The following is a 26,043-nucleotide window of genomic DNA, read 5'->3' as shown; positions in this document are numbered from 1 at the left end:
TACAATGTTGCATCTGTTAGACAAATCTGTAGTTAAGGAAGCTGTTATTCTTTATTATTGCTGATATTATAGCGCAGTGATACCAGTCAGTATTATTTGACAAAAGTCAGCTGAAAATCTGAGACCTTTTGGTCTAAGGTAAAAAAAAATGGGTGGTTAAAACTTTTAAATGCACCGCACACAACGAACGTACCTTCGTACAGTACCTTTTGGCTTGTACCTTGAGAAAATCCTTCTGCACCAACAATTCCAAATACCCTGCGGATGATTCATTTGGAGAAAGCGCAGCTCCGCGCTGCAGGGTGGTGGCGTTCAGGCCACACACAAAGCAGAGCGGAGAGGAGAATGCAGCAAAGTGTCTGGAGTGTCACACAGGCTGCGGCACCGCTCCGCAGTGCTCAAAATGCGTCTCAGTGCCTTGGGTACTTCTTAATGAGGAGGCTGTGTCAGTAGAGTGTGATTGTGCAAGTTACCAGGCACGTTGTTCGCAGAATAAGAACGCAGGGTGACTGTTTTCTACCTGTGCCTCATTATCATGGCATGTCTCTCGCAGGAATATGGTAATCTGCTAGCAGAGAAGACGTAAGGCATAGGTCCTGAACAGATACAACAATTGTCAGTAGCCCAGCATATTTTTTTTCACGGTAGCACACATGATTGGGACACGTATTTAAAAAAAAAAGTTTCACTTTTACCTATGTCGACACATCTGCGAAACATTCCTTGCAAATTAAATATATTGCTTTATGTAAAAAAAAATCACTTTTGTATTTCACGGTAAAGGATTCAGGTAGATGTCGGGAAAAGATACATCCTCGAATGGTGACTTTGTCTGAAGAACAGTACTGCTCACTCCTCAGGAGGGAAAAGCAGCAGGCACTGTTGGTTAACAGTGCTTCTCTTTTCTGGCATCCCTCTAAAATAACTCTCTGCACAGGTCTTGCATGACAGCAAAAATCCTGTAATTCACATCATGCAGCATCCACAGCAAATATAATTACTAGCTGCCTCTGGTGTCTTTCTTGAAGTGCCAGACTATCTAGTAGAGAAAACCGAATTCCTCAGGCTCTTTATGCATTAAAGCAAGACTGCAGCATGACATTGAAGCCTCCTGTTTTAATGCAGTATGCAGGACATTATTATTTATTAGTTAATACATCGTAGTTTGATCTGGTGCCACAAATATTCTATTTTTAAATCCTTTTTCTTGTCTAATGTTGAGACCTTAAAAGTCCTTTCTTCCAGATCCTTATTTCCATCAGATCACATATTTGGCTCATTTTTTGCCTGTGCAGTCTTAAGTTTTCTAATCTTAAAAGCAATATTAACTTTATAATTAAAAATATAAATCCTTTTTTTAACCAGTTGAGTCAGCTGACAACACATTGTTATTTACAGTGATCATCTAGCCTAGAAACATGCATCGTAGCTACACTGTTTATCAGAGCAGTAAAGCCATTCATAAAGCAGAAAAAGGGTTTCTATTCCAAGATTTTGTCTGGCGTACAGGCTGTTTTCAGTGCCAGCATCTAGCTGTTTCTCATTAAAATCGTGGCCCTGGTATAGGGGCAGGCAACATTTGGTCTCTCAATCCTTTCCATTGGAAGTGTTCTTTCTGGGAAGGCGGTAATCGGTTAAGTGATCTTGATTAGTTCTTCAAATTGAAGTGCGATCCCAGTCCTGGGTGGGATTTGGGAATGCTGATGTGTCCCCCGTGTCTGTGTTTCAGGGTTCCCTGTGCCGCTACCTCAGCCTGCAGTCTGGAGACTGGGTGAGCTCCTGTCGCCTGGCACACTCCGTGACGAGAGGGCTGGCCTACCTCCACACCGAGCTGCTGCGAGGAGGTGAGGGACATGTGCACCCCGCTGCACGGGCTTACTGGGAGAGGCTGACCATCACTGATCGCTGGCCGGTCTGGTTATTGAAAGGTTGTTTCAGTTCCGCAGTGAGCGTTTAACATTTGTTAAACACTCCGCTCAGTGCGATTTACAGGTAATGGGGAATCCCACTACCACCACCAATGTGCAGCCCCACCTGGATGATGCGACGGCGGCCAGAGAGCGCCAGTATGCTCACCACACACCAGCTATCAGTGGGGAGGAGAGCAGAGTGATGAAGCCAGTTCATAGGTGGGGGTTGGGGGTTCGTGAGGGGTTCAGGTTTATTATAAAACATTTTTTAATGTTCAGGTGGGTAGCTGCTCACACCTGAAGAAAGCTTCACGGCCGAAACGTTGTGTTTTCTTTCTCCCTTTTTTTCAGCATGGAATAAACCTATTACTTGTATTTTTTAATGTTGTCAACTGCAGAGCATTCACACGGCATTTTTTTTTTTAATTTAAAGTTTGGAAACACTGACGTTGAAGAAGCTGCTAATGTAACAGTCTGAGGTGTTTTTATTTTGATACATCATTTACATTTTCTGCACAGCTGGGGAAGTCATAAAAAAAGGCAAATGTTAGAATATGTAGTTAAAAGTTCGTTCAGTCAAGAATGTTTTAAACTTAGGAAAAATCATTTAGAATTTTGTATACAGTTGAGGTCAACACTTTGACAGAAACATACTGCTGCTCTAGAATTAGTCCAGCAAAGACTGACCAGACGCAGTCCTGTGTGTGCATGTATTATTGATTTGCCTTCAGTAAACAAAACACAAAGAACACTTTATTTTTTGTTGGGTGGTTTTTCATAGTAAGGTAAGTAAAATGAAACACATTGGATGCTTTTGATATTATAGTGGGTGCATTTAATGTTGATTTATCTTTCCGATTATGTAAATAAAACACAAAATATACTTTGTTTCTATTTTTTTGAGATGTGTTAATGCCTAATTTTCACCAAAAGGTGGTCGTTTCCTTACTGTGTTGGATGGGAGTCTTTCTGTAATTGTCAAATAATTTTTAAAAATCATTTAAAAGAAAAATCCTTGACTTTCAAAACATTTGCTTTATTTCTTAGTAATTGTCATCTTATAAACTCCGTAAAATATTACAGATGAGATATTGTTTTGCAAGTATTGCTTTTTTGTCTGTAAGAACAGACAGTAGAGACAGAATTCCTAAAAACCCATTTGAATGAATGTCTCAAACTTTTCTTTCAGTGAGTGAAGGGTCCTGTTGGGTGGGTTAAAAAACATTGAGACTGAAGTACTGTATTCACTTTTTAATGCCAGCTCCGTGATATCCAAAAATGTATGCTACACTTTTACATTCCCCTCATTTGTGTTCATTTTTGAAGTAGGAAAAGAGTAAAGGGGGGAACCTTCTCCAGCGTAAAATATTGTGGAAATATTTTCCTGTTACTAACCACATTCTGGAAGTGCGTTCACAGAGGCGTCAGTGGTTGGAATTGAAACATGTTTGCATATTATTCAGTTTCCTTGTTTTGTGACTCAAGCAGACTCCCCTGACTCCCCCAGAGTGTCAAGGGGAAGGCACAGTGACCAGAATTCAAAGTGGGAAAGCCCAAGCCCTTTACTGAGCGCTCTCGTGACGTCTTTCTCATTCTGAGCACATCACAGCCTCCTGGACAGAGGCCATACTGAGCCATCGCTCTCATTCAGGGGAGCGATGAACAGCCAGCATTCGCTCAAGACAATCGCAGTCAGCTCCCGGAATCTGTGTGAGGGCATGTGTCCTTCCCTTTGAAAGGCTGTAATCCGAGGTCCTCTTTGAATATACCGCCAACACGACACATTTAAGAAAGAGCTTACCCCTCTGTCTAATGCCAGCTTAGTCCAGTGGCTGTTTCAGTGCGGTTGCCAAGTATTCGGACAGTTTAAAAGGAAGCCAAGCAGAGCTACAGCGGCTCAGTCCCACCTATTTTGAAAACATAAGGCTCGCTAGTGTTTCTGAGGGTTAAGGTTTTTTTTTTTTTGTTTGTGTTAGCTGTCTATACCCCTAAGCTTCTATCACTGGCAGTGAAATATGAAGGGCAGTCCGTGATAAAGGGAAAAGGCTCTGGTACGTTTGTGGAAAACGTGCCTTTTGGAGAGAAAAGTATGGTAAAAGAAGCTGTTTTATGCTTTAAAATTTCAGAACACCCTGACGCAAGACTGTAAAGGTAGACCCGATTATCGTGCAATGCAGTTTGAAAACCCTTACTCAAATCTGAGATGTCAGATATGTTGTTAGTCATTCCTGATTAGGTTTGCTAGTATTTACTGTACTGTATTTTAAGACATGAGAATGACGCGGCCGTCAGGGGAGTGAAAACTCACAATTTTTATTTCAAAGCAAACGCCACAAACAGCCTCAAGAGCCAAAAGGAGAAATCTGAGGTTTACTGTACATTTCAGGATTTAAAGAAGGCTAGCCAACATCAGCTAAATAGTGGCAGTACATTCTGTCTCCAGACTTCTCTGCTTCAACACTAGGACCTCTGGGGCCGGATCCTTTCGGTACAACTGATGAAGTGAAATAAAAAATGGAGACTTCCTTTTTCATAGACTGTCAACTGCCTGGTCAACTAGGAAAAACTATACGCTCGTCAGCTAAGCTATCCCAGAAAGTGTCTCACATAAGTCAGTTACTGTACATCACAATTTTGGTATCTTTACTTTGGCACATGCAAATGTAAAGTTTCCTGTATATTTGAAAATCGTTTAAGATGTGTATCCTGAATGGATGACATGCAATTGATTGCACTTGTACATTTGCTCTATTTCATAGTAAGGTCCCTAGCTTGCATTGCTGTGTAAATGTATTGGAAATGCACAGTGTACAGTATATTGCTGTCTTGCACTGTAATAGGCTTATGTAGCATTTCAGATCTTATGCTACTTGAGGCACACTGATTTATAAATTCACCCTGTTTCGTTCTTGAAACAATTTACTGTATGTTGACAGCCTGAACTTGAAAACTGTCAAATATAATTTCCTCTTGTACACTTATGGATTGGACCACAGGCACACACTTGATGATCTTTTGCAGGAAGGAAAAAAAAGTTTAGGAAGCTGTTGAAGGCCGTCCTGCAGGTTCAAGGAATCGCACTCCACTGCCTCTGCGGTCCTGTGTCCGGAGCTGTAGCGCGAGTTAAGAGTGCACATTGGCCCAGTGTGGCCCAGTGAGCCGCGTCTCCACAAGTGATGTCAGGCTTGCAAAATCCACGAGGGGGAGAAAGTGTGCTTATCTAGGTCAAGGCTGCCTGCTTGCAACAGTAGTTTTTACAGTGCTTTTGTATGTCAGCTTGAGCTTACTCAACTCGGGAGATACTTTATCCAAAGGCTATGAAATAAGACTGGAGACCTGCTTTATCCAAGTTTTCAACACTGTGTAATTTGCATTTTGGTAAGAAAAAAGATGGTAAGAAATGCATCACAATCGATTTTTATTGTAGAAACACAGGGGCTGAAAAGTCTCAACGCCAATAGGGGTCAAAAGGCAGGCTTTTTTTTTTCAGAACTTGCCTTCCCTTTGCTCTCTCGAAGGAGAAGGTTGGTTTATGTCACAGAATTTTTGCAGGAACAGTAGATTCACGGCCATGCACTCATGACCAAAGAGAGAACAGTAGTAACAGTAATTCACCATCAGCTCTTTTTCTCACATGATGATGGTAGTTGCAATAAGTCTGGAGGATCAATGACAATAGCTCATCATGTTCTGTCAATCATTTTCCTTATTGTAGATGGACTTATGCATGCAAATTGAATTTCTGCCAGTTATTTGAGCTTTTCCTTAGCCTGAAATAGTTGATAGTGTGTCGTGTCCGTCCAAAACTCAAGACTGGGGCTAAAATGAATTTGTAGACTCCCTCTAAGAAGACAAAGGTGACTTTAGCCACCTTCCACACAGGTGGTGTCTTGCACTGAAATCTTACTTTTTAAAGACCTGGACTCTTTGGACTGACTTGTACGTAGGGGGAAGGCTGCTTTTGCATATTCTTTAAGTGGCTTAAACTGTTGCTTGATGTCACTGTCTTAGTTTGTTCTCAAGTCGAAACTGAGCTTTGAGACAGACTAAGTGAAATATCTTTAAGTGCAGTATGCCGGGAAGTCAGAAAGCATAAAAACCAAACCTTTTAAGACCTTAAAATAGTACTCTCTAATTTTAAATGAGTCCTGCTTATGTTAAGAAGAATAATGTTAATGTGCTGTACAATGGAGTAATTAATCATATTTCTGAGCAAAATAGCCTTTATCCTTTTTGTGCATTCGTTTCCTGTCTTAACAGGATTGTAAAAGGTTACGTAAGATTTTGATTGCCTTACAATAATGTAATTGTGGAATGTTTGAATATCCTTTTTGAAGTATTCTTTTGTTAGCTTTTTTTCATTACGAGTGTTTTGTTTTAACAATTAAGTGTACTCTTCCATTTCTAAAACCAATCCTGTCCTTTCTTTACATAGCATGCCTGAAGCCCAGTCTAGTTTGCAATCCAGGCTCAGAGATACTCTTCCTACGTTCACAGCCAGGGCTCGAGTCCCACCTGATCTGCCCTAATGAACACAGCAGTAAAAGAGTCATAAGGTTCACCCAGATACCTTTTGCTCATGTTGTAGTAATGTTATGTAATGAAATCTGATATTAAGCCGACACCAGCTCATTAATAATTAATGACAAATGTCACATTTTATAACTTTTTGATTTTCTCTATATCCAGGCCATTAACATGGTTTTTCGACACCAAACAGTTTTTATTCAGGAATGCAGTTATTGGCGTTGGCATAATCTAGACTTACTGTATGTAAAGACTTCAGCATGTTCCAGTAAAGTCTGGAGTAAGCATACATGTGCAGTAGGATCAGGTTTTGGCCAAATCTGAGGTATTCCCATTGATTTTTAAAAGATAACTATCGCTCCTCTAATGTTTCTGGACAGATCTATCTGACCTCTCCAACACATACAGTATATTTAGGGCAACTTCATCTCAACTCTAGATGTATAGACATAAAAAAGTTAAGAAGTGGGCCTAGTATTAAGGTAATTATGAGAAAGCCTAAGATGTTTTTTTTCTACACTGATCTTTTTCCATGTGTCCACAAATTAAAAAGTTGAGCATGTGTCTGGACTGTATCACTCAATACAAGTGAGGTCCAAGAGAACCGCAGTGTCCAGCACCAGAATGACTGATCTTGACATTGGCAGAGTGTTCTGAAGCATGGCGTGACCTACTGTAATAGGCACAGAATTGCAGTTTGTGATAGTTTGTTTTGCAGTGAATTTCCCATTTAAGGAAATGTAATTATAAACCACACAGAGCGCACTGACATCTGGAAATAGGATAGCATTTTTGATGGCAAATGGTCTGTTACCTAAGGGACTGCATTTTTGCTATGGTATTACAAGATTGGTTTAGGAAATAGTTTGGCTAGAGATAATGTATTACACAATAAGACTAATAATTAATGGACCGTATTAGAATCAATGTAGTCATAACCGGTACCCAGTTGTCAGAAAATATTCTTTATTATTTTTGGCCTCATGGAACCAGTTTATCGGATTGTTGCAGCATGTCTTTTTCCCTACTCACATTCATGTTCGTAAGACCGTTTTTCCCATGGTTCAGCAGCCAGGAATTTCGCTCTCTGGTCATCAAACCACAGGCCTTCTCAACACAGGATGGGTTGAGCGTTTACAGAGGACGACAGTATGGTTCCTCGGCATATTTATCTTAAAAAAAAGGGCGGAGCGGTGGCTCTATGGCTCTATGGCTCAGGATCTGCGCCTGTGTCTGGAAGGTTGCCGGTTCAAATCCCGCGGCCGGCAGAGGAATCCTACTCCGTTGGGCCCCTGAGCAAGGCCCTTAACCCCAACTGCTCCAGGGGCGCCGTACAATAGCTGACCCTGCGCTCTGACCCCAAGCTTCTCTCTCCCTGTCTGTGTGTCTCACGGAAAGCAAGCTGGGGTATGTGAAAAAGAGGAATTCCTAATGCAAGAAAGTGGCCAATAAAGTGATCTTATCTTATTGACTGCCCTCTAGTGGTAGGAGAACCATATGACAGACCTATGCCGAGAAATTTACCAAGAAACACGTTATATTAAGTGACATTTTAAAATCTGTTTTTTTTTTTTTTTTATTGGTTTCACTTGCATGTGTTTGCAATTTACCTGTTTTTATATCTGGGAAACCCCCTGGTCTTTGCCTGTTTGGTAAATTCCTGAGGGACAAAATGCTTCAAACCTGCGACGTGACATCCTCAGTGTATTTGGTTTCCAGCACACCACTACTAAACCACATATGCCGTCAGAGATCTTGTAGATAGTCGTACACTAAAACTCCTGTAGCTTGTTCGTTTGTCTTGTTTCACTCAGTTTCCTACTGCAAAAAAAAAAAGATCAGACAAGGCATTGCTATTGATAGGAAAGAGTAAAAATAATGCATACTATTCTTTATGACATATCACACACATACACATTGTGGAAACATGCACACAATCATTAAAGAAGATGCGATGCACAAACTCGCACAATGCTTTTGAAGCTCCGAACAAGTCGTTACACGCAAACAAACCTTTCAAAACCATTCCAGGATGTTAGGCTTCTCTCCTTTCTTTTATCTTGCATTGCTGCATTGCAAAATAATGTGGTCAACTCTGTTGTTTTCGAGCACTTTAGAATATCATCATGTATCTTTGTGCCGAGCAACAATCAAGGAAAGTTGCTGCCAAAAGACCTCTGCGCTGATCGATGAATGTCAGTAGAGAACTCTCAGAGGTTTCTGGGACAGTGCAGTTTAATTATTATTTTAAATGTGGAATTCAGTTAACTTACAGTGAAACCGTGGCCCTGTAGCACCCTTTTTATATTTCATTAATGTGGACATTGTTGAAATTGTTGACATTGTTTACACTGTTTTTGCATTTGATTCAAATGTTACTAGGATCAGTAGATTGCAGGGGATGGATGAACGGAAATCGATTTGAAATGGTCCTTATTTGTTGCTTGATTTTTCAGATGCACATTATATCCTCAGTAAGTTTGCTCAAATTAGCCTGTACGGCTTTCTTTTGCAAGCCTTACTTTTCCTTCCTGCGACAGATTTCAGCCTGTTTTTTTTAATCGGTTTTAAGTCGGTTCTAATTGTAACATCAAGCAGCACTATCGACTACAGGTGCTCCTGCCTGAAGTTTGACTTAAGATTCATCACATCAGTACAGATAGTTACCCAATCATACTTTCTCATTGTGAAAAATGCCTGGGCAGCGATTTCTATTCCTCTGAAGAGAGTGCTGCAGACAGCACTACATACTTAGATATGTCCGTTTCTTTTCTATTCATGTACCACACGCCCTAAATTAACAAAACGAGTGTTCGACTACTCCTATAAGGGGTATGGGCAGTGATATTCTGCAGAGCCACGCGGCCTGTGACTTGCTACGTTTCATTTTTCAATTTGAACGTGTTTTGACATTGTTAGAGAGTGGATGTTGGAACGGCAACTCCAGTCTTTCAATGGAAAGAATAAAGGTGCATCTTCTCTCCTTTATTTATTCCTCAAAAAGCTTCTTTTGTCTAGTTAGGATCTTCCTTCCATTTGAAGATGTCAGCACCTCTGCTGCTTCATATAATAGCGTGTTCCTGACAGTCAGCCTGTCTCTCTCGGTAGCTGGGGCTCTCCTGCAGGTGCATGGTGTGATTGTCATTTCCCGGCTACCTCCCACACCTGCCGAAGGTAGCGCATGTTTGTAGAGAGAGGGCTCTCGGATATCGCAGCCGGTAACACCAACAGCTGCACCCTCTCAGATGGTTGCCAGCTGACAGTCTGTCCCAGACAAGTTGCATTCAACATAGTGCGTGTACTTCCAAGTGAGAGCAGCGACTGGACCAAGATTTTATTGCGTGGGTTCAAATCCCCCTCCTGGCAGCTACTCTTCTGGGGCGGGGCGGTGGCTCTGTGGCTGTGGATCTGCGACTGTGGCTGGAAGGTTGCTGGTTCGAATCCCACGGCCGGCAGAGGAATCCTACTCCGTTGGGCCCCTGAGCAAGGCTCATAACCCCAGCTGCTCCAGGGGCACCGTGTAAATGGCTGACCCTGCGCTCTGACCCCAAGCTTCTCTCCCTGTCTGTGTGTCTCACGGAGAGCAAGTTGGGGGTATGCGAAAGGACAAATTCCTAATGCAAGAAATTGTATATGGCCAATAAAGTGATCTTCTCTTATCTTATTTTTGTAATTCCCCTACTGGTCTCGAAACAGATCACTACAAGCCCGCGGTGTCACACCGGGACCTGAACAGTCGGAACGTGCTGGTGAAAAACGATGGCACGTGTGTCATCAGCGACTTTGGCCTGTCCATGAAGCTCACCGGGAACAGGCTGGTGAGGCCAGGAGAGGAGGACAACGCCGCCATCAGTGAGGTGGGCAGTTGCCTTTCTACTGCTGGGACAAGTGATAGTGACAAGCGAAGTGTGTCACAGTAATATGGTCTGGTTCCCCCAATAAATCTACACTATAAATTCTGTAAAGGTTTGCCAGGCACTTTATCATGATAACAAACTGCTGAAGAATGTCACTGGATCACCAAAACGCCGAGGTCTTAATTTTTGCCAGGTTTTTTAAAGTATGCTAACAAAACTGTTTGAAATACAAATAATATTGCTTTGTACAGGAAAAAAGAACTTCTTGCATAATTATACTTAAATGTGTTTGTATGCAGTTCAAACCCAAAGATGTCTATCAAAATATCCAAACTCCACTACAAAAATTATTGTCCACATTGTTTTAATAAAAACCTCTTTGTTAATAAGCAGAAATGGATACAGGATATTCAGTCAATGTTGGCTTATAAGTTGAAGTGCCTTAAAGGGATTTCCAAATATTCCCTTTTTGACGTTTTAAGATGTCTCTTAAAATGGGCAGGAAATATTAATTAAGAAGACTTATGTTGCAGGTTAAGACAAGCAGTTCACCTTCATCCAACACATTGTACCATTCTGATTCCAAAGTGTTTGAAGGTTGTCTCAGCAATTGGTAATGATAAGGTATCGGCTGAAAGATGTGAGGACATTTTGCAACAAATGTGTTTTTAAGACCAGTTAACTCTGCAAAAAATGTTCTTCGTCTGATTAAAGAATGACAGTAGACAGAAATGAGAAATGCTTAGTTCCATAATCATTACACTTATCAACTGCAAGGATATTTGCACTGCAAGCTGGATTCGTTTAACTAAAAAATATTCCAACTAATATAAAAATCTTGAACAAACAGGAGAGCAGTGTTTATAGCAGCACTGACATTTAATCCGAGTGGCAGATAAGGCTGAAATGTCCCCAGTTTCAAAACGGAAACGTTATTCTTAATTATATTTAAAGCAGTGTGTGATTCATTTTAGGAACCACATGTCCCGTAGGATGGAGCAGGGTTTGGTAAGATCATGAGGGGGACATCTTTGAGCTCAAGGGCTAGGTCGTCATTGTGAATTAAAACTAGTCCCCCAGGTTGAATAAGGGATTCCATTTAAAACTGATTTTAATGGAGGTTGCGATCTGTTTCAGGTGGGAACCATTCGCTACATGGCACCAGAGGTTCTGGAGGGAGCGGTTAACCTGCGGGACTGCGAGTCTGCCCTGAAGCAGGTCGACATGTATGCCCTGGGACTCATCTACTGGGAGATCTTCATGAGATGCACAGACCTGTTTCCAGGTGGGGTATCCTGTGCAGAGCTCAGGCTGGAGGGGGAACGATTTTAGAACGACCCCTTGTTAGAGTGTATGTGATGGGATTCATTCAGGCATCACACAGAGGCATCCTACACAGGCTCTAGAAGGCTGGGCGCGTTAAAAAGAAGAATTGATCACGAACGCTGATTGAATGCAGTGAGAGAAGAATACGCTGTAAGGGCATGTTCTAGCATTAGTCATCAAAAACAACCATTATAGTGAAAAAATAATGCTGTATTATTGTACTTGGAGAAGCAACTGCTTTCTATCTTCAATTCAGCTATGATTTACAATCCCAGTGGATTTGTTACAGTAGCTCTTGCTACTTTAAATTATTTTTTTCCTAAAAAGAAATCGAAGATGACAGCTAAGGCCTAACCGTAATTCACATTTTAATAGGCTACAATGAACTTAAGTCTTGATGTCAGGAAGTCTTGAAAGAATACGACTGCTTAAGGAATATTTACATATAGCAACAGCCTAATATTCTGTTTCTTTGGGATTAGTATTTGGCAGAATGTCTTGTTCTGAGCTTGTGCAGACACCCCTGCCAGCTTCTTCTGGCAGGCGCGATCATTCTGTCAAACAGCTCCCCCACAAGGGTAAACTGGCTTTCCTGTTCCCGGAGGCACTGTTAAAAATCAAAAATCGGCCAAGCAGCGTTTTAAGCGAGCCACATCGTGCACCATTCCTTTCCTCCAGGAGAGACGGTGCCCGAGTACCAGATGGCATTCCAGGCAGAGGCTGGGAACCACCCCACCTTTGAGGACATGCAGGTGCTGGTTTCCAGGGAGAAGCAGAGGCCCAAGTTCCCCGAAGCCTGGAAAGAAAACAGCCTGGTAAGGGGGCATGGAACTGAAGAGCTCAGGGAAGAAGGTTAAATTAAACCAAATAACCCCTAGAGCCTTGTCAGGCTTAGGTCATTTTCTTCTAGAGCTGAACTAGAGCTTGCATTGGAAGAGAGATGTCCCCGTACACTGAGCGGTATTGTTTTAAAAAACAGAACGTCGAGCTATAAAGGAATCTATAAGATCCAGCATAAATGCAGTGACTTTAGATTAAAAGCTGTTTTGAGGCACGTCCTAAAAACACCCCCAGGACGCCCTCTGATCTAATCTGGGAGGGAGTTCCCCAGCCCCTTGGTCAGTGTCAGCCAGCTGTGCGCGGTGCGCTGAGCATCCCGGTGTTGGTGTCCGCCAGGCGGTGCGTTCCTTGAAGGAGACGATGGAGGACTGCTGGGACCAAGACGCCGAGGCCAGGCTGACCGCCCAGTGCGCGGAGGAGAGAATGGCAGAGCTCATCATGATCTGGGACAGGAACAAGTCCGTCAGCCCCACCGTGAATCCCATGTCCACGGCCATGCAGAACGAGAGGTGGGTGCCCCCTGGTGGCTGAGAGAGGACATTGCCTTCTGTCAGCAACACAGGGGAGCTTCTTAACATTTTTAAGAGCTAATATTTTAATATTTAAGCAACATGATAATAATGTTGTATTCTCATCACAGCCAGCGTTTTCCAGCACGGCAGCAAAAAATATGATATTTCAGATGTTCAAAGCTTTACTTTTTGGAAATTTCGGATGAAATCATATTTATACTAAAACGCATCTAAAACACAGTAAACAAGTATTGCAACCAATAGCATTTTTGTGTTTTTAATGTCTCAGTATAAATGTGAGCAACTGATGAACTGGACGTGAAAACTATGTTGTTACAGCACCAGTGTTTAGTTTAATGTTGGCATACATTGCAGATGTTCACAAGAAATTAGTTTTTAAAAGTAAAGTCAGTAGTTTGATATAGCTTGTTATATAGCCACATGCTTGCAGTTCAACCATCCACAATTTAAAAAGAAGGCTGACTATTTTGAAACGCATTGTAAGAGTGCTACATAAATGAGTTTGATAAAAATAATCCAGTATGCTGTTTTTAGCTGTTAGGTTGCACCTACACAAAACTGTATTTTTACCATTTCAGCAGCAGCAAAATCATTTTTTGACAAATTCAGAAATCATGAATCAGTCAGGCAGCATTCCCAATGTTCCAGTGTCATGCTTCTTGTATCAGTGTTACCTTGCACACAGAACCCAGTGTGTTGAAACACTCATGTAACTTAATACTGCAGTGGAACAGTCTGAATGTGTCACTCCTATTTTATGGGTTGGGTTACGGTAATTATTATCAGTGGATATAAAAGGAGTAAAAAAAAAATACTGCTTATGGAGATGCTGAGGAAGCGAAGCCATACAAAGGAACTATTATCATAATTTACGTGATCATCAGGTTTAGCCACTTGTGACACACGTGAGAATGGAACAGCTCTCAGCAGACACTGTGAAAGGTGGAAAAGCAGATGTAATTGAAAGTATAAAGTAATTTTGGAAATTACAGATTTCAGAGGGAAAAACATTTTTATTTTTAATAATCTTCATTATTAGCATTACCTTTCACATTTGACTGATGTCCCAGTGTGTAAAGGTAAATGGAAATTTAAAGAGGAACTGCAACACTATATTTATATTTCAGGTTTAGAAAGAATCAGCATGGATGAGGGCATTTCAAAGCACAACAGAAGTAAAATGTACATAGTAACTCATAAAACCTCCAATTTATATCACAAAATAGATCAAATTTCCAGGTATGCGCAGCGCCATGTTCTGCAATTCAGAATGAGGCAACAAAACTTCTGGTGATGTATTGTGGCCCTATTAGATTGGTAAACAAGCTGACTTGTGAATACATCTCTTTTAATCCAATGGAAATATTGCTCTTGGCTTCAAGGCGGTTTTGCCGATAAATGGAACTTACTTGTAAACTTTGCGTGCAGATCATGATAGAAACTTAATGTGGTTAAATATCTGCTGCACAACCTGTACATAATTCACTCGTACATCACATGACATTAGTCACTACAGTGACTAGTTAGCAGGAAGGGCCACACGACATCACAATTCTTACAAACTTGCACTCACCTTTGGCAAGACCAAGGCTTTGTGGCGATGTGTCAACTTACAGGGCTTTCACAGTTAAGATTTCATGCTTAATTTGAAATTTGTACGTTTTTTCTATACATTACTACGTTGCTGAGATTTAAGAACCGGTCTGTAAAATTGGGGCTGCAGTTCCCCTTGAAACCTCTTAGTGCTATACTGAGTCTTTGATGAATTGCACAACTCAGTTACTTTGCTTTTATTTACATCTTTTCCCTACTGCCCTACTTCTCTATAACCAGAAAGCCATTGTTTCAGTATGTATCGTAAAAATGATGTATCGTTAAAATTGGCTTTACTCCAAGTTGTTTTATCTCAGTTGTAGTCTGTATGGTTGTAAAGATGTTAGGATAATAGAAGGATTCGATCATGGCCCTTTTTCCTGCATTCTTTAGGAACCTTTCACACAGCCGGCGGGTGCCAAAGATCGGGCCCTACCCAGACTACTCCTCGTCCTCTTACATCGAGGACCACGAGGGCATCGTCAAGAACATCTCCAGCGAGCTCTCGACCTCGGGCACGCCGTCCGTGATGGGGGTGGGGGGCGTCAGTGGGGAGAAGAACCGCAATTCCATCAACTACGAGCGGCAGCAGGCCCAGGCGCGGCTGCCCAGCCCGGAGACCAGCCTCACCAGCCTCTCCGCCGCCACCACCACCACCACCGCCGGCCTCACGCCCAGCACCGTCATGACCACCATCTCCGAGTCGGCCTACCCCGAGGATGTGGCGCTGCTGCAGCCGACGGGGCCCACTCCTGTCTGCCTGCAGCTGACAGAGGAGGACCTGGAGACCACCAAGCTGGACCCCAAGGAGGTGGACAAGAACCTGAAGGAGAGCTCCGACGAGAACCTGATGGAGCACTCCATGAAGCAGTTCAGCGGCCCGGACCCCCTCAGCACCAGCAGCTCCAGCCTGCTGTACCCTCTCATCAAGCTGGCGGCCGAAGTCACGGGCCAGCCCGATTTCGGCCAAGCCAGCGGCTCCTCCTCGGCCGCCGGAGACGTGCCGCCCATGTTCCCTCTCCCCAAGCAGCAGAATCTGCCCAAGAGGCCCACCAGCTTGCCGTTGAACACCAAAAACCCCACCAACAAAGAGTCCCGACTGAAGTTCGGCAGCAAGCACAAGTCCAACCTGAAGCAGGTGGAGACCGGAGTGGCCAAACTCAACACCATCAACACGGCCGAGCCCCACGTGGTGACAGTGACCAACAACGGCCAGGGCCGAGCGGTGGTGGCCAACGGCCACGCCGGCGCTCCTTCCGTGGTGCAGATGCCGTACGCCAACGGCTCTCTGCCCGGGGCCCAGACGACCAACGGCCCCGCCCTCCTGCAGTCCCAGCTGAGTGGGGAGGACAGCCGGATCAACATCAACTCCAGCCCTGACGAGCACGAGCCCCTGCTGAGGCGAGAGCAGCCCGCCGGCCGGGAGGAGCGGCTGATGGAGAGGCTGGTCGACAGGAGGGACCACCGCTCTCTGGACGCCGGCCGCACAAACTCCAACAACAACAACAACAGCAGCAGCATCGGCGGCGGCGGCGTCAACCCCTGTCCGGTGGAGGAGCAGCCCACTCCCGCCATCGAGCAGGGGGCAGAGACGCAGCTACGGCAGCCCAAGGCCCGACGAGCCGAGAGGCCGAACTCGCTGGACCTGTCTGCGGCCAGCACTTTGGACTGCTCCTCCATGCAGAGTAAGTCACCTCTTCCCTCCCACCTGGGGTCTCTTTTCTGGAAGCAGATTGGCAAGATCTGTGCGCGCTATGAAGGGATTTGATCTGTTTTCCAGCTCTCTTTCGCTTCTTAATTTTGTGTATACCAGAATAAATACATTTTTGCACTTGCAGTTAGTAAAGCCTCCAGAGGCAGACGTACAAAATTCTGTGTGTTGTTGTGGGCAAGGGTGGCACAGGGGTGCAGTGGTTAGCATTGCAGCCTCTCTGCGCTGGGCCCTCGATTCAGGTGCAGATCTGGGGTGCTACCTGTGTAGAGTCTGTATGTTCTCCCCGGGTTTCCTCTGTATCTGCTCTGCTTTCCTCCATAGTCCAAAAACATGCTGGTAGGTTAACTGCCTTCTGGGGAAACTGGTCCTGGTGGGAGTGTGTGCGCCCTGCGATGGACTGGTGTCCCGTCCAGGTTGTAAAACACCTTGATCCCATTGTTTGCTGGGAAAGGCTTTGCCCAACCCCCCCCCCCCCATTCCCCCCGCAACCCGGAATCAGAAGGAGCAGTTAGAAAATGGAAGGATGGATATTGTGTACATTTAATTAATAGGGAAGTCAATCCTAGGCAGGAATATCTAGTAGGCCCAGTCTAGTAGTGATTGATGGCAGCCTGACCTGACTGCACAGCGCTTCATTAACCACGTTCTGGGACCTCAGTTGCTCCCCATCCTTGTGCTGCTTACATAACAACGCCTTTCTTGCAAGACTAGAACGTGACAGTTAATACCTTGCTTGACAGACTGGAGACCTATTGGACATCTGTGGGTTGCGAAGGGATGATGTGTGGCATATAGGACAAAGAGACCTTTCAACAGGCACGTGCTTCTCTAGGCTGTACAAGAGAAATGGTCTAGAATCCGGCAGACTGCATCTGCACCCTGGTGCAAAGCAGGTGTTGCAGATTTACAGCTTGCATTGCTTCTGGCTGCCAACCTGTGGCTTTCACAGTAAGACCTCCCTGTTGATCAGACATGTTGACTAATTTTAATCAGCACATTTAATTTATGCTGTGTCTATTCAATAAAATGTCGACGCATCTGCTTTAAAAACATTTATCTTCCCGATATTAACTGGGATTCTAAACAATGACAGAAAAAGCAAGTAAGGTGTTAAAAGTAATGTTTTATTTATGCTATGCATGGATTTAAATTTAAATCTAATGACAGAAAAGATTTGATTCTGTCCATTTTTGACCCATAACAGCTTAATGTGTTCAGTGTCACAAAGTACTCACACTGGGGTTCGTTTATAAAGTCCTTTCAAAATGGGAATCACGGATGTAGCTAACGATTCTCTATGATGACCGTTTTTCCTTCAAAATGACTAAAAAGTCTCTTTGACAGATTATTAATTTTTGTAACTGTAAAATTGTATAGAATAATTAGAAATCCCAACTAATTTACCCAATTGGAAAAAAACGTTTTTCTTTTCCGCATTTATTTTTTGTGTATGCCTGCATTTTCATTTTTTTGTAACGAGAAAAAATTCTTGAGCGAAAAGCTTTTAAAAAGGGTCCCTTCAGTGCTTTCAGTTTCAGGTGCTGGCTCTCATTTCTGCTCTGTGTTAGGAGGCTGGGAGAATACTGTTCCCTAGTGTGCTTGCATTAATTGAACAAGTCTGAAGGAGAGTGGTATGAAGGTCCTGTGGAATACTGTGGGTTTACTGTAGATGGCCCCAGAAAATCATCCTCTGATTGGCATCTGGACCAAAGCTGCCCAAAGAGGCAAAGTTCATAGAGATGCAGGAACTACTGGTAAATTGTGAGGAAATGATGGTCAAAAGAAAGAGCACTAACAGATTTTCCCTTTGAAGACAGAAGTTGAAAGAGAGAATAAAGTTAACTGTATTACCTTCTAAACAGCTATTTCAAATTCAATGGAAGACCTCTGACCACAGGTTACAAATGAGGTGTCAAACCAGATGATAGAAAATAGAGGAGACGTCAGTACTTGCAGCCTAGTGGTTAATTTTAGAAAACCACCTCAACATGCCATAAAGCAGGAGTTCCTATTACTGAAGGACCAAGCATCCTGCTAATTTTCAGTCCAGCTTGCAATACAATTACCTAATTGAATTAACAACTTGATTGTTATATTTGTTAGTAGTTTTATTTCCTGCTACAAACTGGGAATTTCTTTTATGCCTGAAGTGCAGAAGCTAAAAGGCGACTTCCAACATGTTTAACAGCTGAACACAAGCAGTTCTAAGAAATCCTATTATTAAGTCCCTCACAGGTACTGTAGTTATGTGACTGGGATCTCGGCTGGAACAAAACCCAGCAGCTATGTGTGGACCTCCTGATCCCAATATTAACTGAACACTCTCTCTCTAGTACAGAGGGAGAGTCCTTGAATTCAGCAAATAAGAGGGATTGATTGGATTCTTGGAGAACAGGCCAGATAAACCAAGTTCCCCTCGTTTTGCTTTTCTTGAGGTTATTTTTTTCTTCCCTGTACAAGCACAGTGTGTGGGTGCTTACTATGAGATCCAGGAGATTTCCATTATCTGGCATTAGCAGACAAATCTGAACAGCTCATAATTCCCTAAAATATGTCTAGTTTTTCCTTTTGAGCTGGTAAATTGGACTCGGAACATTTGCAGTTGCTGTATAGATCAGAATCGCCATGCGTTTGCTGAGAAAGTAATTGGCGCTGCTCCGTGCAATACCTGTTCCAACTGCCCCTGAGTGACTAATAGGCGATTAGTGCTGAGCCTTTGTATTCTCGACATGGGTAATAGGACCTGCAAAACAAGGGAGAGCTGAAGCAGTTCGAAATGCCTTGATTCACAGCCAGATACTTCAGAGGGACGTCTCTCTATTTGAGGGGAAGGAAATTCCATCGCTGTGATAAATATCCGGAAAACCGTCTGCTGCAATTAGACTTTAAAAAGGCACTGATTTCCAAAAAAGCAATAGACTGCTGGCCACGCACATCATGCCACTGGGAAACGGGTTCTTACCTCCTACCAGATCAGAAATGTTTACAAATCCTTTGTGTTGTTGGCGACAATCAGGAGTCGCCGGAGTCACCCCACCCCTGCCTGTGCCCAGTTGCGTGCCAGTAGGAGATGACCAGTGCACACAGACTGCATCCAATGCAGCTGTCCCTGTGCTCTGATCAGAGGCTGATAGCAGATGAGCAGCACCCCTTGGGCTGTTTCTCCTGCTGGAGACCACATGGAACAAGCAGGGAAAAAGACATGTGTGAAGCACATGATCAGAAGAAATTTACAGTAGATAACGGTACAGCTTGCATTGACTTGTTTGATTAAAAAACAAGGCATCATTGAACATTGTCACACTTATATTCATCACAGTGGTGCTTATACAGGTGGCCCTCTTTTAATAATACTTGCCCCACAATTATGGCCTGATTTCATTAAAGTAACCTACAGAAAGAAATTTGGAAGAAGAAGGAGGCAAAATGGTGTCTTGTTTCAAGAGCTTGTGTCGTACATTAACCGAAGATTAAAAGCTTTTGAAAAAAAGCATTGTTGCATAAGTATATTTACTTAAAGGACATCAGACAGTTTGTGCTAAGGGTCTGTTAAGCTGAAGCCCAAATTAACATTGATTTTGGTAGGAATACAAAAGGTCACTTTCTGTTGGAAATCATAGGGTAGGTTTCACAGAATAAATGGTAGGGGGCACTGTGCATTTGTGATTATTACTGCAGAGCTGCAGGATATAGATTGAACTTTATTTACCTCTGAAAAAGTAGCTACACCCAGATGTGTGTTTTTTTTTTTACTGTACTAATTGATTGAGAAAGTGTGTTTCTTCAGAAACCTGTGTGTTTTCTCCTTTTTTTGTAATAATTTGACTTATTTTTATCTGTACTACATTGCTCTTCTGGGTGGCACAGTGGTTGGCATTACTGCATTGCTGAGGCCCTCAGTTCAATTTCTGGAGTGCTGTCTGTCTGTGTGGAGTCTGCATGTATGTTTTCCGTGGGTTTCCTCCCACAGCCCAAGGACATGCTGGTGGGTTAACTGGCTTTTGGGAAAAGGGGTCCTGGTGTGAGTGTGTGTGTCTGTCCTGTGATGGACTGGTGTCCCATCCAGGCCGTACCCCTGCCTAACGCCCATTGCTTCCCAGTATAGACTCCGGCTCCCCTACAACCCTGAATCAGAGAAAGCAGTTAGAAAATGGATGGGCAGATGATGTTCTTGTAATTGCTGTTTTAGCATTCTGTGCCAAAAAATCAGGCGGCCGTTGGACTCCCTGTCCTTTCTGTCTTTCCAGGTGAGAACGCGAGAGATTGCAAAGGGGGCTCTGGCGAGAAGATCAAGAAGCGCGTGAAGACCCCGTACTCGCTGAAGAGGTGGCGCCCGTCCACCTGGGTGATCTCCACGGAGCCCGTGGACAGCGAGGTGAACAACAACAGCCACCAGGAAGCCGGCCGCTCCAAATCCAGCACCGCCGTCTACCTGGTGGACGGAGGCACGGCCACGACAACCGTTCCCACGGAGACGGGGATGACTTGCCTGTAGACTGCGCCCATTCCCCCCCCCCCCACAAGTTCAAATTACTTGAAAAAAAAATGAAAAAAAAACAACAAAAAAAATGTACAAGCAGCTTAACTTCCCGCTCACTTCTCCTTCGAAGAATCGCTTTAAATAGAATCCAGCTATGCAGCAAAATTGGCTTCAGATGCTTCCATTTTTTTTTGTTGTTTCTACGTTTGTTTGAAAAGCTTTTCACGGCACTTTTTTTTTTTGGCATAATCTTAATGACACAGTTAAGTCTGTCTCGTGTGACCCGTCTGGTAAAAGTGGTCTTAAAATTTAGCAGGAGGACTTAAAAAAAAAAAAAGATGACAATGTATTCATTTACAATCAAAATAGACCATTTTCCTTTCGTTTTCAATCTATATATAAATTGGTCTATAAAAAGATTGGTCTTTAAGACAGGGTTGACTGCAATCAGTTTTTGTTTTACTATATTTTTGTTAAATGTATGCAAAGTAGAGTTATATGTTTATGTATCCATGAGTGTAATATCTTTGTATTCCTTTTTTTTTTGTATTCTTTGTTTGACACGTGCAATAGGCTTTAGCTTCCAGCGCTTTTGTTGAAGTGTTCTCTCTATTTTTTGTGCCAGCCTGAGAAAGCAGTGCACTTATACCGCGGCAATCCTGCGATCCTTCTGACTCGGCTCTGAGGCCCCGTGGCGCAGAAGACAATCCTTCGCTTTCTCACGGAGTTTGTTCAAGACCTGAGCGGATAACAAACTGAGGGAATGGGGGGTGGCGTTCATTTTCTTACCTCCTTCGAGTTCCTCCGATGCTGTGGGGGGGGGGGAGGGTGGAAGTAGTGTGCGAACTGAAAACAAACCCAACAAAACGCCGCGCTTATGTGTAGGATTCGATTGTTACGGGAAAAAAAAATTGTTGTGTGTTTTTTTTTTTACCATCCATGTCTCCCGCAAGCCTGAATCAGAACTGTGCTTTTTAATGTGTTGAGCAAGTGGTTACTCCTGTCCCATCACTCTATGCAACTGGAACCCTTGTGCTTGGATCATCAGCCCGATTGCTGTGCGTGTCTCTGCTAGGCCCGACCTGGTTTACTCTTCAGAACAAGCTTGTGGTCTTTTTTTTGTCTTGTTTTCCCGAGTTCTCAGTATCTGAGGATTGTGACAAGCTCTGATCTAGCTCTGAGGTTGCCTGAAAGGGAGGATAACGGGTGAATCATTTTAGGGAAGGATCTGTCAGCCTTTCCAATCTGGACTTTAAGCTATACAATGCAAGCTCTTAACTAAAGAACTTTTGTTTTCAGTTCTTTTTCATTTGAACACTTTCTGTTCTCCCTGCAGGGACAACAGGACATTGTAAATCATCTGTTCTGAAATTTCAGCTCGAAACTTTTTGTTCTCTTGTTCTGTGTACCACACTTAAGCTACAATCCATTGCTGCCAGAAGGGGGCAGCATACAGGTTATGTTTTAGAGAGCCAAACGTTTTATTTTTCTTGTTACTGGCATTTTCAGTGCTTCTGAAAAGCATCTGATGTGTCTCATAACATTTTATTACATGTATGATAAAGCTATAACAGCTTAAAAGGATGTTATTGCTACATTTGTGTTGCGTTACTTGGCAGTTTTAGTTTTGCGCTGTCATTTGTACAGAGTCGAGCACTTCTGTTTTAGTTTTCCTACATTTCCTCATCGTGATCTCATTTAATGGGATGTTTCGTAAAAACACTAAGATGTTGCTGTACCTGTTTAGATGGTTTTTTTTTCCCCGACTAACACACTTTTTTTTAATGATCATACAGTAAATTCTTGTTAACATTCACGTGCTTTTGTCTGTGTGAAATTGCTCAGCATTTCAGAAAACGTTCAGTACACCCTTGCGCTTACTAGATGTGGCCAGCTAGTCACATACAGCCCTTGAACACATATCTGGTGACCCCCCCTACCCCCCCTGCAAATCTAGAATAGTGCATTTTTCTAATGGAAGAGATGTACAGATTGCAGATTATGATTGTTGAGGTCTCCTCAGTGTCACAGATACAGCCCTCCATACCTCCAGAATATCGGAGGACGAGTTGCTTAAAGAGCCGCATACAGCTGTCCTCACCAGGTCTGCTGACCAGGGAGAGGAGACTGTGTGGATCCGAGGCAAGACGCTGCTCCTTCCCGGCCTCGATTGTGTTTTACAGCAAGGAGGTCCCTCACCCTCCTTGATCCCTTCTCCCCCAGACGTGAAAAGACTCCAGCACCTCTTTCACTTGAGCTTTTTGACGTAAACCACGAGAAGCTCAGGGACCGTCAGTCCCTTAGGCTGGAGAAGAACTCGAACCTAAATTGTGCTTCAAACTAAAAATCAACTGCTAGACACCTTCAACAAGACTGAAAACGTCATGCCATCTGGATAGTTCCCATATTTGTATTAAAGAGAGGTCACGCAACTTATGTAAATAAGTCTGTATATATAATACATGTGCATTCATATGTGCATATATACAGTACTTTCATTAATCCAGTGTTTTCTGGCTTTTTCTTTACACTGCTCAGCTGTTGCGAGGGAAACAATCTGTACACGAAAGAAGGGTTTCATACTATGTGGTATGCTGTCCTGTACAGTGTAAACTGTAAAACTAGTTGTAGAGATTATACAGGCATAGTCAACTGTTGACAACTTTGACAGTTTATTACAAATTAATGGCATGGGTTACTGTGACAAAAAAGGTTTCAAATGAAAGCGTAAACATCAAAGTTTCTAGCAGTTACCTTCCAATCCTCCATCCGTGGAGGAGAAAACAAAACTTTAGTAAAATAATTGGCATTTATACTTGTCGACAACATTCTGACTAACCCTGTATATAACAAGATCACTGTTAATGAGGTGGCTGTGGACCTCAAAGGCAAAAAACCAAACAGAAACTGATTGGAAATAACAAGCATCACATTTGAAGGTCATGGAAAAAAAGTGATTATAAAACAGTTTGCACTCGGCGTGTCTTCCCTGTTAAACAGTGACACAAAGTGGATGTTCCACTTCTGTAATTTTGTACACTCTGGAAGCTAGGGCTGCTGTTGTATGGGTTTCTGCCAAAGGGCTAGGCTAGGCTTTAATGTCTGCAGGCATGTTCTGTAGAAGACAGGTGAGGAGCCACCACTGGCTACTGAGTATTGGTAGGAGTATCAATAATGGCTTTACGCTGAGATGTTGCAATTGGGCTTGGCCCCAGCTACACCTGCGTCCGCCCTCCTCCATCTCTTTAACCAGCAGTGTGGGGGTGCATGGCAGAAGACCTTATCCTTCTCCATCCCCTGGAGCAGGCAGTAGTCTAGAGCGCTGAGCTGCACTCGTTCTGCGATAGCCCCTGTCCGTGTACACCAGACGGAGTTCTGCAAAACACCTGAGAGTTGCATCGTGGGAAAAACTTCCAGACATCCCAGATTTTAATTGACCCAAAAATGTTGATCCTTAGCAAATGCTGAGCAGTAAAAATGTTTATCATTCCATCCTGTGATCTCCAAACATGATCAGTCCACATGTTCCTTTCTAGCTGGTTTGCCCAGAGGAACATTTTTTTTTATTAAACAAGCCCCGATGTTATTTCATACAGCTGGTATTAATAGAATGGTAGATTAAACTGTAAATGGGATTATAAACACAACTTCAAACGGCTGCAAATAATTACATTTCTATGACACGGAATTGTTCCTTTGTTTGGATCAAGTTTGTTTTGTTTAAACAAGCCTTTATTTTAGCTTGTTTGTGCTAACTGCAGCACCGCCCACATATACACAAGTAAAGCGCTGAAAAACCTTGCAGGATATCAATATTATTCTTTTCCTTTTTCTGTCTGACTCTTCCTTTTGATGCATCTTCGAAAAAATAATACAGCCGTCATCGGAGGAAAAAGCATTCCGTCTTGGGACAGCACTTGTGATGTCTAGATCACCGAGTTTCCTCTGTGATGGTCTGCACATTCACACAGTCACATTGAATACACTCTGAAATCCAGCTTCTAAAAGTCTACCTTGCATGGATAAGCACAAAAAGGCACACAAAATAAAAACACTGAGAATTTTTCATTGGGGAGTCCTTTACAAGAAAGACTACATGAGCTGAAGTTAGGCTAATCTGTACCTAAACTGGGACTTACTGACAGTCTTTTGAGATGTTCAGAGGACACAAAACCAAATTCCATGAGATACCCGCCATAATGTACTAAAAACTGCCATATGTTATCAATGTAATTCACAAAAAAATCAAGGAGCTGCTCTTAGAAACCTGTTGAATTGTATTGCTCTAAAAAGTATAAATTAAGCAATGATTAACATAATTACTTCTTAGCATCGTATGAAGGCGCAACCTGTAATCTTGCAGCATCTATTTTAAAAGGTTTTCCGATTTTGTAACAATTAGGAGGATATGTAGCCAAGCTGTTAAAGTTGTGTTTTCTGAGATAATTGTGAAGATTTAAGGCGTACTGGTCTTCTGACTCTTCAGAAGCTATTGTCAAAATCCGCTGAACGTTTTATATTGATGCTTGTAAGTAAGCGCTTTGGTACTTAGGTATAAGAACAAATGAAACTGATGCTTTAGTTTGTTCAGGAGAATACATGTTAAAAATGACACTTAAAAAAGCTTGCTGTAAAATGATGCATTATCCCATTAATTAAAGATTATATTAATGAAAACTTTTTGTGAGTTTAATCTTTGTGATTTATTTCATTATCTGTTTTGTATACGCTTTTGGTACTGTGCATTATAGTTATTTCTTACATGTGGCTTGACATTTTGCACAAACTCCTTCTTTTGACTAAACTGTTCATTTGGGGACATTTGTTCAGATTTTGATATAATGATTTATATAATTTTCATTAGAATACAAATGTATATTATATAATGATCCTCGGAAATGTTGGTGGCAAGATCAGAAAATAAACCCATGTAATGTTTTCACTTGATAAATTCCCATTCCATAGTTGTGTATATATATATTTAAAAAAATTAGCATACCCAGTTCTTTGCAATGTTTCACCCCAACACGGTAGGTTTCATGAAAGCCACTGTGGAGTACATTGACATTTGGGTAGAAATTGTATCGTTAACAAACGGGTCCAGTGTGTTAGCAATATATCTACCGCCAGAGGGCACTCTCATCACCAGTGTCCATTAAACAGGCTGTAGAGCATCCGTCATGTAGAGGCATTACTGACGTGAGCGCCCTCTAGTGTCACTCATGGTGACTCGTGTGCTTTCCTATTATCCAAAAAGTAAACC

At 42.7% G+C, this 26,043-nt stretch overlaps 1 protein-coding gene across 3 annotated transcripts in view; it reads left to right on the top strand.

Annotated features, from left to right (window-relative positions):
- bmpr2b (bone morphogenetic protein receptor type 2b) overlaps positions 1 to 25,457 on the top strand; it is a 168,415-nt gene extending 142,958 nt beyond the window's left edge. For all 3 annotated transcript variants that reach the window (XM_088931447.1, XM_088931446.1, XM_088931448.1), the window contains 7 exons: positions 1,730 to 1,844; positions 10,134 to 10,294; positions 11,432 to 11,579; positions 12,299 to 12,435; positions 12,797 to 12,969; positions 14,980 to 16,271; positions 20,548 to 25,457. In XM_088931447.1, the coding sequence (XP_088787573.1) occupies positions 1,730 to 1,844; positions 10,134 to 10,294; positions 11,432 to 11,579; positions 12,299 to 12,435; positions 12,797 to 12,969; positions 14,980 to 16,271; positions 20,548 to 20,795 (2,274 nt within the window). In that variant the 3' untranslated portion in view covers positions 20,796 to 25,457. The remainder of the gene's footprint in view (positions 1 to 1,729; positions 1,845 to 10,133; positions 10,295 to 11,431; positions 11,580 to 12,298; positions 12,436 to 12,796; positions 12,970 to 14,979; positions 16,272 to 20,547) is intronic.
- Positions 25,458 to 26,043: the final 586 nt, after the last annotated feature.

This window comes from Atractosteus spatula, chromosome 13, assembly GCF_055471065.1.
Source record: "Atractosteus spatula isolate fAtrSpa1 chromosome 13, fAtrSpa1.hap1, whole genome shotgun sequence".
Taxonomy (NCBI): domain Eukaryota; kingdom Metazoa; phylum Chordata; class Actinopteri; order Semionotiformes; family Lepisosteidae; genus Atractosteus; species Atractosteus spatula.
This window is presented reverse-complemented; position numbering and strand designations above follow the sequence as displayed.